Below are 18,761 nucleotides of genomic sequence, written 5' to 3' on the forward strand. Positions count from 1 at the left end.
TAAGGGTGATGTGCAGAGCTGTAGTAACTACAGAGGGATTAAAATGATCAGTCACAGCATGAAGTTATGGTAAAGAGTAGTGGAAGCTAGGTTAAGAAGGGATGTGATGATTAGTGATCAGCAGTATGGTTTCATGCCAGGAAAGAGCACTACAGATGCGATGTTTGCTCTGAGAGTGTTGATGGAGAAGTACAGAGAAGGTCAAAAGGAGTTGCATTGTGTTTTTGTAGACTTAGAGAAAGCATATGACAGGGTGCGTAGAGAGGAGTTGTGATATTGTATGAGGAAGTCGGGAGTGTCAGAGAAGTATGTAAGAGTGGTACAGGATATGTACGAGGGTAGTGTGACAGCGGTGAAGTCTGCGGTGGGAGTGACGGATGCGTTTAAGGTGGAGGTGGGATTACATCAACGATCAGCTCAGAGCCCTTTCTTATTTGCAATAGTGATGGACAGGCTGACAGACAAGATCAGACAGGAGTCCCCGTGGACTATGATGTTTGCAGATGACATTTTGATCTGTAGTGAGAGTAGGGAACAGATGGAGGAGACCCTGGAGAGATGGAGATATACTCTAGAGAGAAGAAGAATGAAGGTCAGCAGGACTAAGACAGAATATATGTGTGTGAATGAGATGGAGGACAGAGGAATGGTGAGGATGCAAAGAGTAGAGGTGGCGAAGGTGGAGGACTTTAAATACTTTGGATCAATAGTTCAGAGTAATGGTGAGTGTGAAAGAGAGGTGAAGAAGAGAGTACAGGCAGGATGCAGTGGGTATAGAAGTGAGTGTCAGGAATGATTTGTGACAGACTAGTACCAGTAAGAGTGAAAGGGAAGGTCTACAAGAGGGTAGTGAGACCAGCTATGTTATATGGGTTGGAGACAGTGGCATTGACAAAAAGGCAGGAGTTAGAGCTGGATGTGGCAGAGTTAAAGATGTTAAGATTTGCACTGGGTGTGACAAGGGTGGACAGGATTAGGAATAAGTATATTAGTGGGTCAGCCCAGGTTGGAAGGTTTGGAGACAAAGCCAGAGAGAGGCAAGATTACGTTGGTTTGGACATGTGCTGAGGAGGGATGCTGAGTATATTGGGAAAAAGATGCTAAGGATGAAGCTACCAGGTAACAGGAAAAGAGGAAGGCCTAAGATGAGGTTTATGGATGTGGTGAGAGAGGACATGCAGGTGGTTGGTGTGACAGAGCAAGATGCAGAGGATAGGAAAAATGGAAACAGATGATCCGCTGTGGCGACCCCTAACGGGAACAGCCAAAAGATAATGATGACGGTGTATTTGCTCACAACTCTAACATATTCCCTTTGTGGAAGAATTAATTTTAGTAATTCTATCTGGAGTTAAGAATGCTCTGTGCAAGCATTTCCGATTAAAAACTTTCCAGTATTGACAATAAAATATTTGATTTAATTTTTTCAGTTAGCTGTAATGAGTGTCCTTTTGTTATATTATTCCAATATAAGGATTTGGGTGTTGTTTTATAATTCATCAATATCTTGTAAAATTTTGAAATACTATTTCCCATGTCATAATCATTATTTATTTTTATTTATTCATTTATTTTACATTTGTTGACCGGGATAGTCAGACTGGATGCATGTCCATTTTCAGCGGAGGCCCGGGGAGAAAAGCTCCAAGGGTAAGCAGATACAGCATTACATATTACAAACAGACTATTTACAGAGATTACATAAGTAAGCAAGTTAAACAAGGTTCCACAGGTTACATTATACATAATTTCATGTAAGTATTTCGTAAGTTTGCGTATTTCTTTAAATGAAGAATTACCAATTATTCTGCATAAATCTTGTGAATATGTCAGAATGCTTTGCATAGTCAGCTAAGCTTGTTGTGGAATTTTGTATGTTGTTTCTATTGTTTGCATATCCAGAACTTTTAGTTCTTTGATACATTGAAACCAACAAACAAATCCTTTGTTCCCAGTAATTATTTCTCTGTATATTTTATGTGGATAGCTCTTTGCAACTATGAATGGTGTTAAAATATCAAATCAGATTTTTAAATCTATATTTGCATTAATAATTTTCCTAAATGAGTCAATGTAATAATTAATCATACGAGTTTTAGTGGGCTTAGTTATATTGCATACTAGTACATAATATGTGCCATGGCAAATAGTTTTTATCTGTTTGAAATTTTTTTTGTAAATCAAATTCATTTACTGATATTAGAGTTAGTCATTCTTTCCCTTTTGTAGAATAATTTGGACTTATCCAATCTGAGATTGTTTTAGATATTGATGTTTTTATATATGTTTCTATATCAGGAAAGTTTAATCCTCCCAGTTTCCATGGTCCGAGTATATTCCTTTCTGGTAACAGTTGTATTGCCAAAGCTATATACAGAATCGTGGGTAGTAAAACCATTTTTATTAAATGTAGTCTATCTTCAAATGTTAATATTATTTTGTTCCACTTTTCCGCAGAGATTTTAATTTTATTGATGATATTATTGCAGTTTTTTTAGATTAATTCATTATTATCCTTGCATAACTCAATTCCTAGATATTTTAAGGTAGATTCTCATTGCCTATAATGTGATTCACCTTCATCTGCAATTCCTTTTTTTTTTTTTTTATGTAAAAATAAAAAGTTTGATTTTGATTTATTGAAATGGAGTCCTGAAGTCCTGTAAAACGTATCAATTAAAATATCTAATTCTTCCAATGTCTCTTTTGTATTGGATAATGTTAATATGTCATCAGCAAAGAGCATTACTTATGAATTGTATTGTTCATAAACATCTACTCCTTTGATTTTTGTATTGTTACGTATTGAATCTGCCAATATTTCAATAGCCAAAGCAAATAGAATCTGTGACATGGGACATCCTTGTTTAGTACCCTTTGTTACATGTATAGATTCAGAGGTGAAAGGACCTAGCTTAACATAAGCTAAATTATTTGTATATATATTATTTAGTAGATGAACAAAGGAAGGCGGAAATACAAATAACACCAGAATTTTGAAAAAATAGTCCCAATTTAGGAATCGCCTCACAGTAAGATGTTGTCCTGTTCGATTTTCAACTAAAGCGTCTTCTGTGTGGAGACATGCGTGAATGGCGCACTTCATGAAGGTTGTGCGTCAGGCCTGGCAAGTCGGTACGTAAAAATCTACTGCCAATCATTAGCGGACCGGAGATCCGCTGTGGCGACCCCCTAACTGGGAAAAGCCAAAAGATACAACAAGTCCCAATTTAGAGAATCAAAGGCTTTTTCTATATCTAAGCCAATTATGAGTGTTTCTTTATTTTCTGTATTAACATAATCTATAAGAGAAATTATCCTTTTAATGTTATGTGTGTGTCTATGAAATATAAATCCAGTTTGATCATTATTTATTGTTTTGGATAGTAGTATTTTCATTCTCTTAGTTAATATTGTCATAAATACCTTATAGTCATTATTTAATAATGATATAGGTCTATAGGAGGTACAGAGGTTTAGGGATTTGTTTTCCTTTAAGATTGGTGTGATTAAGGAATATTTCCAAGAGAGTGATATTAAAGCTTGTGAATGAATTTCTAATAGAGTTTTAAGGAAGAGGGATAGTATCTTAAGGAAAACGTTTATATATTTCCATAATTATATATTTCCATAATTATGCCATCTATACCTGGAGCTTTATTATTTTTACCCTCTTTTATTGCATCTGTAATTGCTTTGTAGGATATGGGTGCTTGCAGATATAGTTTTAATTTTTCTGGTATTTTTTTTATATTAGAACATTTTTCATCTAGATTTAATTGATCGATATGTATATTTTCTTTTTGGAAATGTTCCATATAGTGATTTCTATAGGCATCAAGAATGTCACCAATATCCGAGACATTTTCCCCTTTCTTTTCATGGAAGATGCTTTAAATGTTATTAGCTTTTGATTGTATTTTGATTCTTCTGGATAAATTATGTACATATTTGGGAGGTGTGGCCAAGGTATTAATTTTTAGTTTTTCTAAAGCTAAACTAGTTTTATAACAAAGAAACAGCACCAGAGCACTCCACAGTGATCGGACCATACACAGAGAAAACTAGTAGCACTATAAGTAATAGTTCAAGCATGAAGTATAAAATCCAAGGTTTATTGGAATTCCAGCTTAGCGCTTTCACTCTCATGGGCTTCTTCAGACCTTTTAAATCTCATAAAAGTAATGCTAACATTTATACTAAAGCCTCTGTGACATCATTCTTTAAGTAAAATAGTGTTCACCTGCAAGGCTTCATTCAAGAACAGTTTATAAATACTCAACCACAAAGCGGCTTCTAAAGTTAAAGTATACATATATTAATATATATATATATATATATATATATATATATATATATATATACATATATATATATGTTTATAAAAGTACATATAATTTATAAAAAATACTTAAACACAACAGCATATATAAACATAAAAAATATAAAAAAATATATACTTAAAAATGTTAAATTTTTTTTTTATGTATATAAAAAACATGTATGTGTGTATATGCCATGCATCAACAAAATGTTATGCAACAAATTATGCCAGTTCATATAAGAACTGTATATAAAATACATTTCATAATAGATTCATGTAAGAGCTGTATGAGGACTTCATTATACGATATATACAATGATGTATACAAATATAATGTCCCATCTGACCTGCAGGTCTTTAACAACTAACTTTCTATTTTTTAGGGTCGGTTTAATAGGGACTATGTCATTCAGTCCAGGTCTCTGATCTGCCCTTAGCATTATAATCCACCTGGCTTCTGTCCTTTCTGTATAGTTCCTTAATTTTATGTGTTAGAATTTCGTTGTATTTACTGTTTAACACTTCTACTTTCTTTTTCATCTCCAAATGATTTTGATTTTTTTTTCAGCTTTTACTGACAAGAGTTTGGATTGTAGATCTAATAATTCAGAATACCATTCTCTGATTTTTTTTATACCAAGTTAGGGTTCTACCATATATTCAAGCTTTTAATGAGCCCCATATCATTATTTTATTTATCTCTGTGGTGTAATTAATATCTAAGAAGAACCGTAATTCAGATAATAACCAGGGTTTGAACTCTTTATTTTAGTTATATATTCTGGAGTTAAAGATCAATAGTTTGTACCCATTTTGAAGTTTTAGTATCAATGAATTGTGATCTGAAAAGGGGCAGGAATTGATTGAGAAATGAAATGATTTTAGAGTGTAAGTCATTGCCAGCAAATGTTTTATCTATTCTAGTTTGGGTACCAAATCTGCGATCTTGATGGGAAAACAACAACAATTTATCTTCTTTAAATTTGAAGGTATCTACAAGATGAAATGATTATACCCACTTGTTTAAAGCTTTTGATACAGCAGATATATGTGGCAGTCTTTTATTTGTAGTTTCAGAAATATCAAACATACAGTTAAAAATCTCCTCCTAATATTAAGTTGCCTTTATAATTATTGGAAATTAAATCCAAGTGTTTTTTAAACAGTTCCTGATCCAATGCCTGGGAACCAGTATAGATTGGCTAATAGCAGTTGTTTTGAATGTATAATTCCACCTTTTAAACTTACATACACTCACTAATATTTGACAGGCTGAACTCTTAAGCAGCTTTTTTCTTGTCATCTTCATTTGTACTTGTGTCACATTTTCAGAGTGTTTTACTTTACTAAAAATGTTCAAAAAAGAAACTAAATATATTTTCAGAATCCTCCATCCCATTTAAAATAAACACACAAAACTATGGAAACTTTCAAAAAAATAAAGTTTATCCTTCCAGATAGGAGCAGCTGGCATTATCTATTCTAAAGTCAAGGGTACCCATGCTAAAGCATGTTAAGGATTGTGTTATTACTTGCATTAATTGCCATTATTTCTTTTCTTACCTGTATTCCTTTCCCATATGTGAAAAATAAATTGCCTGCTTTAAGTTAATGCACTTCAGTACCAAGAAAGAAGTGTTCTAGCTACCCTTAAATAAACTATGCCCTGTTATATTAAATGTATTGAAGTATTAACGTTACTGGGGAGACAACTATTTGTTTATCTTATTCATTAACTTCCCACAATTTTAAACTTAATTTTTCACTAAACTACAAGCCAATGTACTTTTAAATGTTAGCCACTCTGTGTTGGGAGAAATGTACCAAGTACTCAGGGGACTAATGATTAATTGCTTGCACCTATACACAGGTAGCTTCTAGGTAACCAGTTGGTAATGAAAAGAAAAAAAACGCTAGTAACTTTGCAGCTGCATGAAAGAATCATTGTCCATTTCACTCAGAATACATTGTGCAGACTCTTCATGGTTAATTACTTGCATCTTTAGACTTCTCTCCAATTAGGGTCAGTTGCTAATGGAAAAATAGCTAATGACTTGGCAAGTGCAAGAAAACAGCTGTTTCCATGCCTTTCATCATTTTGTCTTCTTTTTCAAACCTATTTTCTTAAAAAAATCTTGTCTATAGCTTAAACAATGACATTAATCTAAATATCCACCACTGTAAAAACAGGTGAGATTATCTTAATTCTGCATATAATGTGATCAGTAAACATCTTCATTAACCACCCTGGCAAACATTGCATTAACTTTTAACTTGCTTTTGCCCAACCTCTCTCATCTTGCCACAACAAAAAGTCTGCATACATTACAAATAAGAAAAATTATATTCTTGCTTTAATATTTTTAACATATACAGTACAGCAGTCACCGATAAGACTCCCCCCACTTCAAATTTAAAATAACCCTGACAGCACCCACTACAAAACTGCTTCACAATATGACATGTTATTTTACATCATAAATTTGCATACAAATATTAACAAGAACGAAAAATATTTTTCTTACAGTTACTACTTTAGTCCATTCAATGCAACACCCCTACTTCAAAACAAAAAATGCACCACCACCCACAATGGCAGATCCACTCTTGCTGCAAATGGAACAGACTACAACAAAGCTAGAAATAAAAAGAACATAACAGAACAGTAATGCGACAAATAAAGTAAAACAACAGTATGATGATCCCAGCAATAACAAGGACAAAATGCAATAGCAAGAACATAAACAAATGTCCAACAACAAAATAAATGGAATACAACATCCTTATAATGAAAGAAAATGCATTAGGATGACCCAGCACCAACAAGAACCAGAATACAGCATCAATGGCAGAAATAAGAACAGATATAAACATTGACAAATGTACATGGTTCAGAATTCATTTCTGCAGCAAGTGAGATGGAAGACAACACTTGTACAAGCAAGAGAAACAGAATATCTTTCAACAATGGCAGAACACAGCACCCTTGCTACAGCAAGAGCAAAAGGGGAATAAGACAACATTTGCCTCAACAAGATAAGAAAAATAAGAAAAGAAGCTGTGTTGTTGTTGTTGTGTCTTTTGGATTTTCCCGGTTAGGGGTCACTACAGCGGAACTCCGGTCCGCTAATGATTGGCAGTAGATTTTTTACGTGCCGAGTTGCCAGCCCTGACGCACAACCTTCAATGAAGGTACACCCATTCACGTATGTCTGCACACAGAAGACGCTTTAGCGGAGAATCGAACAGGACGTCTTACTGTGAGACGACAACGCTACCGCAGCACCACCACCGCAGTTTCAAGAAAAGAAGCTATGTGCAATGTAATAAAGCTACTATAGCTAAATCTAGAAGCAGTGTATTATCTAGGAACAACAAAGTAGAATACATTATTTATGTTTTTCATTGTCCTCACAATTACATGTCAGGCACACATAGGTGGCTGTCTTTGGGGGATAGGGGTGAAGAGTAACCAGCCATGCTATGTATATGTATGACAGCAGTCATTTGAAATACATGACTATGGTCAGCTGTACTTTTGCTTTCATCCCAGTCCAACACCAGAGGGATGCATAGGCAGTGACAGTCTTATTTTTTTGGGGGGAGGGGGGGGTAGGAAATCAGGCAGTATTCCCAGAGAAGAAATCCTAAACAATTTCCTTGTTAGTTTATTGTGAGCTACTACTTTTTTAAGCCTTGAACGCTCAGCCCTGGGGGCTTCTAAGACTGAAATTATTTTCTTACTCGTAATTTTTGTTCAGGCCACCATTTGATTAAAACATTTGGGAAAATGCTCTAAAATGCATCCCAGGGCATCTATAACTCTATGTTTTCTAGAGACCCCATCTTAACGGAGTTATTTCCTAAAAGGTTATTACTGTTGTATCTTGGTCAGGAAAGGTGTGTGAAAAGGATGTAAGAAAATCTAAAGTTGAACAGCAACACTGAATTTCTTTTGTTAGTCAATTTCTGTCCAAACCATCCTTGGATGAAAAGGTTGTATAAAAAGAAAAAAAAAACTTTAGAATGCACTTCAGATCATATAGAAAAGTCATGGCTTCTTGAAAAAGCTGAAGAGTAAGGCAAAATTTGCATTGTGTGGGGAACCAGAGATATGAGTCAAAACAGGGAGGAGCACTGGAAGAAGTGCGTGTATGTGGGGGGGGGGGGTGAAACAGTAGATAGTGTCAAAGGTCACCCTGTACCTACAGTTGTTGCAGTCTACCACAGTTGCAGTTAAATGCCAATAACTGTGAATGTCCTGTCCCTTGAGCCAACATGCATTGTAGCTAGAGTTCAGTTTGTGTACGCTACTCATAAAACTCTGCAGCATGAACTCAAATATTAGGTAGCAGAAGAAGAATGTAGAAATACACATATCCACTGTCAGATCACATCATACAATCCAATGATCAGGAAGAAAATGCCATCTGGGACTTCAACATGTACTTCCCTCCCATCAGAAATCACAAAAAGTGTGGATGGAGGGTTTCTAGTTTTTAGTGTTTGCAAAGAATGAAGGAAGAAGAAGAGGAAAAAAAAAACAAATCCTCCATAACAAATAAAAACAATATACACAAAAGCACACAGCAAAAGAGCACTTTATTGATGCAAAATGCAGTTCAACCAGACATGTCTCATCATGGATTCTAGCAATTTTGCTAAAACTATTGTCTTTTTTTACCTGCAGAATGCAATGCATAACCTCTAGCAGCCTACATGCAGAGAAAGGGATGAGAACAACTTCATGTACAGAGCAGGTTGTCAGTCGTAGCAGCTTACATGAGACATGAAGTGGCACATCAGTTTTAGCAGATTTTAATTACATCAGCACATCTATTCTTGCAAGTTAAGTGAAAATACCTTGAACAAAATATTTTTTCCATTGCACATTTTTTTGTTTTCAGAGCTATTTTAGTCCATCAAACCAAAACCATGCTTGCTTCTTAAAATTTTTTTTGTTTTTCCACAAAAAAAAAATGCATGATGATGCCCAGCATATCAACATGATCTTGTTTTATGGCTTTCATGATTTCCTCTTTTTTCTTCTTCTCTCTCTCTCTAAAAAATAAATAAAGGGAGGTAGGAGGTGATTTTTATTTTCATCCCACACAATGACAATGATGAAAAAAAAGTCAAAGTAAAAGGAGTACTTTATATTTTCCCCAAATAACACTTGTATATACTCCTCAGAGAATGTTTAAACTTAAAACTTACACAGCACAGCCACAGAAAAGAAAGTAAGCAAGATGCCTTTGTAAAGATGTATGTATGTCAATTTGCTGCCACCTTCACTGCTCAACTTCCACCTCCATCCACAAGCAAAGTCTATCCACAATCAATTTATTGACGACATCAAATAACTTGGTTCTGTCATTCACCAGATTCTGCAGGAAACTTTTTCTTTTTTTTGAGACAAATGTTTTTTGTGTTTTGCTTTTTTTTTTTTTTTTTTTTTTTTTTACATATCTAAAGCTACACTGCAACACAGATTGTGTAAGAGTTACATCCTTCCCTTTTTTGTACTTTGCTTTTTTTTTTTTTTTTTTGTTTTTTGTTTTAGAAATGTGTGGATTGGAATTAGTTGAACTGCTTTCCTGTAATCTGTTATACTGAAGCATAACAACAACTTGATCACAATCATAATCCTTAAGGATGAACAGTTTAGTAGTGCTCCATGTTGTGGGAAAGACAAATACTACTTTCTATAAAAAGTTGGTTACAGAAAAAGGATACCTCCAACATGTGGAGCACTAAACAAAAATGTGGTCCACTATATGCACAAATGTTTTTTGTTTTTTTTTTACTGCCTGCAATAGAGGAAGTGAAAAGTTCATCCACACTGTGCTGATTTCTTTTAACAGTGGTTGTGAACATCAGCAAGCACAAGAACTGTCTAGACATGCAGACTGTGGGCATAAGATGATAGGAAAAGCTACAGATTTCCATGTGTCAGTGTTTCCTGTTGAAAGAGGTTAAACTTAAAAAGACTCCTTTTGATTTCAAGCAAGGAAAAGAAAGCTTTACCAAGTTCAGACACGTTTCTGGTAACTAAACCAAGCTGTAGAGAGGAAAGGAATACAAGGGTTCAGTTAAACCTGTAGGCGAGGATGGACGTTTCCTTTAAATACAGAGAGCAGTACGTCACTAGAAGTGTCCTTCCATATAGTAGTACACTGACTTGGCAGCTTATGTGGACATGCACAGACTTACAAGCACAGCGTAGCACATGAAATCTGTCGGCATTCTCACATGCACAACAGTTTCAATTTAGAAGTGCACAAAGTTTTGTTTTACCCAACAGAACATAACTAAACTGATGTGCTACTTACATTTTCATGTTTCATGTGTTTCAAAAGTGTCAACTCTCTGTAAGCTCTCTTAGCAAAGATATCGGACTGGAATGGCCGAGACATCTTCTTAATAGCCACCTTCTCACCACTCTTTACATCTATTGCTGAACTGAAAGAAAAATGTACACCTCATTGTCAGCTAAGCATAAAACAACACTGTTGCATTCACGAAAAGATGGTGTCACACATTAAGCAATCTTCCACCTTTATTTATTTGCTGTAAATAGGGAGAACTCAAGAGCCTTTTTTAGTTATGACCAATCTACAATATTAAAAAACAAAGTTATGCAAACACAGCAGCAACACTATAGTAAGAGCCATTTCCTGCGTATACAACTCAATAATCAAAGCAAGACATGCACATGCACAGCCAACACTTAAGTTATAATCATGGTTATTTAAATGAGGACTGGAACATCTGTCGACATTTATCACATGTGCATCCACTTTCCTTTTGATAAAAATGACTAAAGTTGGATATAAACTGCGTGTGTGCAATCTCTAAATAGACTGAAATAAGGCACTCAAGATTTTAAGTCCCTGACTGAAAAATCATTTGTTAAACAGTCTAAGAAGTTCTCAGCAGGGGGAGGGGGTTATAAGATAAAAGGCTTGAAGAAGAAGTGTGTAAAGTACAAGTGAAAAGTTTGGTTTTGAGTAGGCATCCAGGGGTGGGAAAATGTTTTAATAAAACCTCCCATGAAGATCATACAGCCCTAAAGTACGCTGAAAAGACACTTGGTCATATGGAAGAGCACAGTGAGTTTTTTTTTTCAAGTTTAAAGTGAGACCCAAAGGGATGAAAAACTCATGCAATTTTTCAATTTTGCAGATATTTTTGCTCCTGCCTCACTAACCATTAAGGTTTTCCACTCCATCAACCCAACAGGCTTATTCATTTTCCCTTTGAGGCAAGACCCCCATAGTCCATTCAATTCTCCTAGAACTGAGGGTCCCACAGCACCAAAGGTAGAGCCAACATACATTTTCTGGGGCACAGGCTTTGTTTTTAAGCCCCAAACCCCACTGCATAGGTCTAGGATTCAGCGAGTAACTGACTTTAGTGAGAGTAAGTGATGTGCTCCTTAAAGCAAGCAGCCCCATGGGGTCTCCAGCCTCCATACAGGATTCTACCCAAGGAAGTACACACCACACTATTCTCTACAAGAGCCATGAGAAGTGATTATGTCATCATTCCTCTCATGCTTTGCCTGTTCCTCCAGCTCATTAACAAAACCCAGGTCACCTGGTGCTCAGTCAGGACTTTGTCCCTCCAGCTCCTAGCTCATAAAAAAAACCCAGGTCACATGGTGCTCAGTCAGGGCTTCATCCCTCCAGCTCTTAGCTCGTTAACACAGGTCACTTGGTGCTCAGTCAGGAGTTTATTCCTCTACACCAACAGAGCTTGCTACTTTTTTAATTTGCTGGATTACTGATGTTGATTTGAGACATTTGTCTGCTGACCAGATAATCATATCAAAAGTGTAAAAATGGATGGATGTGAAGAAGTGAGGGGTTCTGGAAGCGTTTATGAAGGAGGTAAATAAAACTTGCTCCAATGCATATCCTTGGCAGATGCAAAGGCTAATCAGTTCTGGAAAAGATGAGGTACCATTCACTTTATCATGGGATTTAACATGGAATAGCCAGTCTACCAAGCAACTCTAACCTGGTAAACAAAGTAGGGAGAGGTTATTTCATGTCATTTCTGTAAGAAGTCTGCTGTACTGAATGGAGGCTTTTGAATGGTACTCAAGATTACTCTGGTTAACTTACCTTTGTCTATATTCGGCAAGATATTAATTAGCAAGATGCAGTCTGACCTTTCTGAAAGCTATGATGGAGTTTGCTCCAAGAAGCCAAACAAAATTACATAAGACAAAGGCAGGGAAGACATGTTTCTACTAATAATGCTTGTTAGTGGTTAAAAAAAAAGTGATAGACTGCAGTAAGTAAGAAGCTGAAGAGATCTTTATTTAGGAATTGGAATAATTATGGAAGATTGTCACAGATTTGGGCATAAACCGATTATAACCTTCTGGACAAGTGAAGCTAAGCAGACGTTATAGGCTTCAAAATGTTCAGGGAAGAGGCCACCAGAACTGGCAGAACCAGAGCCCGATAACTTCCTAAATCAGCTAATGACTTCCTGAACAGAAACATGTTTAAAGTGGAAGGTACTTAGTTTACAGTTACTTCCTTTGTTTCAGATTTTAAAGACCTATTGTGCGAGAGACATTTATTGCAGCATGTTTTTTCATCTTGTTTTGTAACAGTTTTGCAATAGTGTTTTAGCATCCTGTTAACAATTTTGCTTTCTGGTAGTGACTATGCTTTTCTGATACAGATTAAATTATGACCAATGTGTGGAATTTCAGTGCTGTTTGTGCAGTTTGTATTTTCAAATGACCAGTCCCCATGTGTCTTGAAAATGTAACTATTTTGGTCAACCATTTCACTGGTAACAGAGGACAATTTAAGAGGACAGAATCCTCTGTGTTTGTTGAAAATAAGTAATCTGAAAGCTGAAAATATTAGGTTATTATCTGGACTCTGTCGTGTTAAAAAACAAAAGTATGTCTTTCTACTTCCACTTATTACTTACAGAGAGGAAGACATGTCCAATTAGATGATTCCTCAATCATGACAGAGGAACAAGATTGTATTCCTGAGGCGTACTCTTATTTTGACAGATCATCATAGACAGTTTCTGTGACAGATTACATCTTTTTCTGAAACTGAGTAATGTCAGAATAATAATAATACAATGCCTGGTTTCGAATGGAGAGATTTTAATGATAGTTTGTTTTAAATAAGATACGATTGGTACTCCATGCACAAGCAGTTTGTGGAGAAAATGGTTTGACAGAGTCAGAGTGAGGTAGGAAATGTACTGAAAACCTATCCACCTAGTAGAAGGCCTTTCATATTTGAAGATGGAAAGTAATCCACTCCACCCGGAAGCTGAAAAAAAAATATCAGAAAAAGCAGATGATGTTGAGTGTGATGCTGAAACAGTAGCGTTACCAGTTGACATGCCTTTGCTTCTGAGTAAGACAGGTTCATAGGTGTGCACGAGGCTAATGGCCCTGGAGGCTTTACAAGCCTAGCCATAGGATTACCCTGACATCGTCCCACCCAACATTAGTTCCCAGTGCCTCTGTCAAGTAGAGTCACTGGAGTGACCCAACGGTGAATTTTCTATTTCCCATCCACTCGTGAAGATTACTCTTGAAGAGGGCCAGTGAGGCATTCTGCTTGACATGTACGGGAAGTCTATTCCATAGCATGGGCACCCTCTGGGTTATGAACCCGTCCCTCCAGCTTGTTCTGTTGATTGTGGTCTCTGGAGCGTGCAGTGCGGAGGGACTGGGATTTCTTTAGATGCAGCATTTCTAACAGAGCTGGGTTAGACATGGCTTTGTAAGTCAAGCAGAGATCACCTCTAAGTAGGCGATATGAAACAGAATAGTTGGACTTTTTGAGTCTGTCCATATAGGACAAGTGTTTAAGGCCTAGGATCCTCTTTGTGAGGTACTTTTGCGGCCTTTCCAGTTGTTGCAGGTGTCTAGTGAGGTACATGCCAAAAGGAGTATTGTACTCAATGATTGGCCTAATGAGGGAAGAGTAGAGGGAGACAATGACCTCTTTCTTCCTGGATGCAAAACCCTTGGTAATGAAATGTGCCACATAGAAGGCTTTTCTAACCACAGTGGCATTGTGGTGGTCAAAAGAGAGGTTGCTGTTAACCTGTGTTCCCAGATCTCTTATAATGCCTTCTGTGTTCAGTGGACTACCATTGCTGTGGTAATTCATGGGAACTGTTTTTTTTCCCCAAAGAGGATGACGACATTTTTTGGCATTGAGCTTAAGGCCATGGTCCTGACACCAGTCATTGGTCTCAGTGAGGCCTTTCCATAGGATATCAACATCACTTGGGGAGTTAATTATGGCACCCAACTTGCAATAGTCTGCGAACATGGTCAGCCAGAGTCCCTTCATGTTGGCCTGGACTTCAGAGAAGTAGATACCAAACAGAAGAGGGCCCAGGACCGAACCCTGTGGGACTCCACTCGTGACTGGTCAGCAGTCTGACTTGGAGTCAGCTACTTTCACTCTGTGGGTTCTATCTGTGAGCCAGTTTGCAACCCACCTAGCGATATAGGGGTTGATGCCCAGCTTAGTGAGTTTTTCTAAGATTCCTGAGTGGGGAATGGTATCAAAGGCCTTGGCCAGATAAAGGTACGCTGTATGAACCACCTTGCCTTCATCCACAGCTCTGGCGAGTGACTTGAAGTCGACCAGGGTGAGCAGGCATGATCTACCCTTCACAAAACCAAACTGTGTGGGATCCAGAGTTTGGAGATTAGCTATATCATTGTTTACTAAGTCCATAATGATGCATTCCACAGCTTTGCATATCAGACTCATCAGGCTAATGGGGCGATAGTTACCTGGGTCCGCAGTTGCTCCTCCTTTGTGGAGAGGGATGACTGTTGCAGTGCGCCATTCGGTAGGGACAAAGCCTGTGGTGAGACTGATTTAACAGGGCACATAGGCGAGGTATCAGTTCACTCTGCAGTTCATGTAGAACACAGCCTGGGATATTGTCAGGTCCCATAGTAGCTATATTCTTGGCCTTGGACAGTGCTGTTTTAACCTGTGCAGCAGTAATACTGGGTGCCTGTCAATCTACTGGTATTGTGATTGGTCCTTTGGTGGGGGAAAAGAGGGGTAAGGTTGGCACTGAATCTGTCGGACAGTATATTGGCAATATCTGTTGGCTTGGTATAGGAGGTGCCATTGTGCAATAGCTCCGAGCAAATCTGGGTATTGCCGTGGAGATTCTTTACATAACTATAGAAGGCCTTGTGGTTGTCTTTACCATCTGCTGAAATTCTGTTTTCATAGCTAGCTTTAGAAGATTTGATGAGGGATCTCACCTTTTTGTTGAGGCTGATAAGGGAGTTTTTCTAGTCTTGGGACTTCACCTTATTCCGCATCAGTTTCCTCCTTCTGTTGTAGAGTTTGTTTATGGCAGGGGACCACCAGATTGGCTTCCTTTTTTGGAGAAGAGAGTCTTGGTTCTATTGGGTATAGTGAGATCCATGCATTTGTGTACGTGTTCGTACAGGGAATTAGTGTACGATTCAGTGGTCATGCAGCTATTCTCCAATTGCATGGGTGCCATGAAGTTAGCCACCTCTGTTTTTAGGAGCCCAAAGTTACCTTTGGAGAAGTTTTTCATGGTGGTTACATTTGTGGGGGGTGGGGAGTGGGAGGGATGTGGATTTCCAAGGTGATAAGTTTGTGGTTGGATCTAACCAGGGAGGAGTTGACTATTGGTATAGAGCAACGGTCACCCAGGTTAGTAATAACAAGGTCAAGGATGTTGCTACCTCTAGTGGGAGTAAGAATGAGCTGGTCCAGGGCATTGGAATTAATGAATTCCAGGAAACGTTGGGCAAGTGTATTGATACACGAGTAGTTTTCCCATTAATGGAGGGGTAGTTGAAGTCACCCAGTATGAGAGTGTTAGGCTGGATCCTGATAATCTCCAGGGTGCTTAGGAATGTGGAGTGCGAGTCTTGGGACATGGTTGGGGACTTATAGCAGGCTACAACCTAAATCACCACCTTACCCAATGTTAGCTGCATCTGAAATATCTCAGATGCGTTATGTTGGGCTACCAGTCTGGAGGTTTGTGCATCCTTTATGAACAAGGAAACACCACCGCCTTTGGAGTTTCGGTCCAAGTTCTGGGACTGAAAGATGTGGAATGAGTTATAGCGTGGTAGTGCAGGGGTGCTTTCTGCTGCCTTGAACCAGGTCTGGGTTACAGCACAAATGTCGATGTTCCCCATTTTAAGGAGTGGATCGAGCAAGTGCATTTTGAGATTTAGACTTCTAGCACTGAGCAGCATGACCTTCAGACTGCATTTGTTTGTAGCTGTTACGGTGGTAATTTGGTCTTTGGAACACTGCCTTAAAAAGACACTACACGGGTGGCAAGAGCCTTGGCTAGTATCCGGAAGCCCAGGGGGTGACAGATGCAGACCATCTCTGGCAAAGCATCGAGGTCTGTCAATCATGTCATCCCAGGCAGACAGATACTGCATCCCTTTAGAACGACACCAGAAACTTACCCAATTGTTGAAATCAATAATTTTCTGCTTGTACTGTGGTATCATTCTGGGTGATGGTAGGATGCTGCTCAGGGCTACGGTCATACCCGCCTGGGCTACATATTCTGAGAGCTCCTCCATGTCTCTCTTCATGTAGTACAGGGAGGTACATCTCAGGTCATTCACACTCACATGTACAATGAGAGAGTCATATTTGTACCTGTTGTTGAGGGACCTGAGTGCGTGGGTTATGTGACAGATCCTGGCACCTAACAGACAGCTGTCTGTTACTTTCTCCTTATTCATCCTAGTGAGTGGGACATCAGTGTGTCTCACTATTGAATAACCTAGGACTAGTGTGTTGGGCATGCTGTTTTGCCTTAGGGGCTTTGGTTGAGTGGCACACTGTTTAGGAGGGTTAGCTGTCTCATGATTAGTGTTGTGTTGTGGTGGTTGAGTGCGTTTCTGACTTGGAGGTCTCTGCTGTTTGGGGGAGATTTTTACTGAGAGCCTCTGCGAAGGTGGGCGTGTGTTTTTATGTGAAGGCAGTGCTGGTGTGTGTTCTGGAGGCTAAGTGTTCCATGTGGTGTGGTGCAAGTGTTGACCTTCTCCTCTTGACCAGCTATTCCGGTCTTGGCTGGAGAGTCTGTGGCTTCCAATTTGGATATACAAGTGCATCTCATGCAAGTCTTAGTACTGGGAGGTAAGAGGAGAGGGTTATCAGTGTACATGACGCAGTTGCTACATTGCCTCAGGATGCCCAAGTTCACTAGGTTAACAGGAGAAAGCAGAGGGAACTGACCTTTAGACATGCCTGGAGAGGTGGGCACTAATAATAAGTACTGGAGTTTCCTTGTAGAACGTTTAGTGATGTGGTAACACTTGTGTGCTACAATAATTGCTACAAGAAGTCTGGGAAAGTGCTAGAATAATAAACTAGTAAAAGTGCAGGAGGGGAGAGAACTCACAGATCTCAGAAACTTACAAACAGTCCAGGATAAAGCAAAGTCCTTATTTGACCTAGATGTCCTTATTACAGCAAATCTGTATCTGGACTAGATGTTCTTTCAAAGGGTTAAAAACAATCCTAGACAGCCAGTGGTTCTTGACTAGATCTGGACATTAGTGTGTCAATATTCTATATAAAGACCATAAGGAAAGTCAGTGTGAAGTTTCAGAGAACATGACTAGGAAGGAGAAGCTGTACGTTTTTAACAAAATGGATCTTCAGTTTGGACGTGCTTTTGTGGATATACTACAGAAATGCTCAAGAAACCTGAATGTATTTCTGACTTGAAATAGATTTTGTCAGTTGTAAGACTTATTTGAAGTATAGCAGATCTAAACCTATATATGACTGCTGTTGGCATGCCTCTGTCATGCAACTATCAATTAAACCTCATGTAATCAAACGATTGGATAACTGGCTGAGAGATTAAAATGAAAGTTAAAATCTAGAACCGTTGCTTAAAATAGGAATTAGTTCATACTGGATCCCACAGGAATCTGTTTCAGGTCTGTTTCTGTTTAATTTGGTCTTCTCACTCTTTGTAATATACGATTAATACGTTGCTTATTAAATACAAGGATGATATTAAAACAGGGGCTGTCAGCCATTTCTGCTGATGTAATATTTATCCGAGAAGGATGCGTGACTGGCTGAGAGATTACGGGTGACACAGTAACACTAAAAATGTGATGTTTAGTATTTTGGGAAACCATCCCCTTGGCCTCGTATACACGAGAACTGCAAACCTCAATGTTGTAAATGAATATAAAGATTTAGGAATTATTTTTAAAGCGGCTTTAGTGACACCACAACTACTGTGTCAGAACATACACTCTCTGTAGCATTCTTTTATCTCTCAGGCAATTGGCCCAATTTCTTTAATTACCAACATCTTTCCATTTAATTTTTATACAGAGGGAACAACATATTACCGGAGAACACAATTTAAA

At 38.1% G+C, this 18,761-nt stretch overlaps 1 protein-coding gene across 1 annotated transcript in view; it reads right to left on the reverse strand.

Moving 5' to 3' along the window:
* The window catches only part of LOC122806265 (mitogen-activated protein kinase 13-like), a 713,780-nt gene that overhangs the window by 594,272 nt on the left and 100,747 nt on the right, over nt 1-18,761 (reverse strand). The window contains exon 2 of the mRNA XM_044076536.1: nt 10,657-10,786. Within this exon, the coding sequence (XP_043932471.1) occupies nt 10,657-10,786 (130 nt within the window). The remainder of the gene's footprint in view (nt 1-10,656; nt 10,787-18,761) is intronic.

This window comes from Protopterus annectens, chromosome 7.part0 (genome assembly GCF_019279795.1).
Source record: "Protopterus annectens isolate FY-2018-M chromosome 7.part0, PAN1.0, whole genome shotgun sequence".
Taxonomy (NCBI): Eukaryota; Metazoa; Chordata; order Ceratodontiformes; family Protopteridae; genus Protopterus; species Protopterus annectens.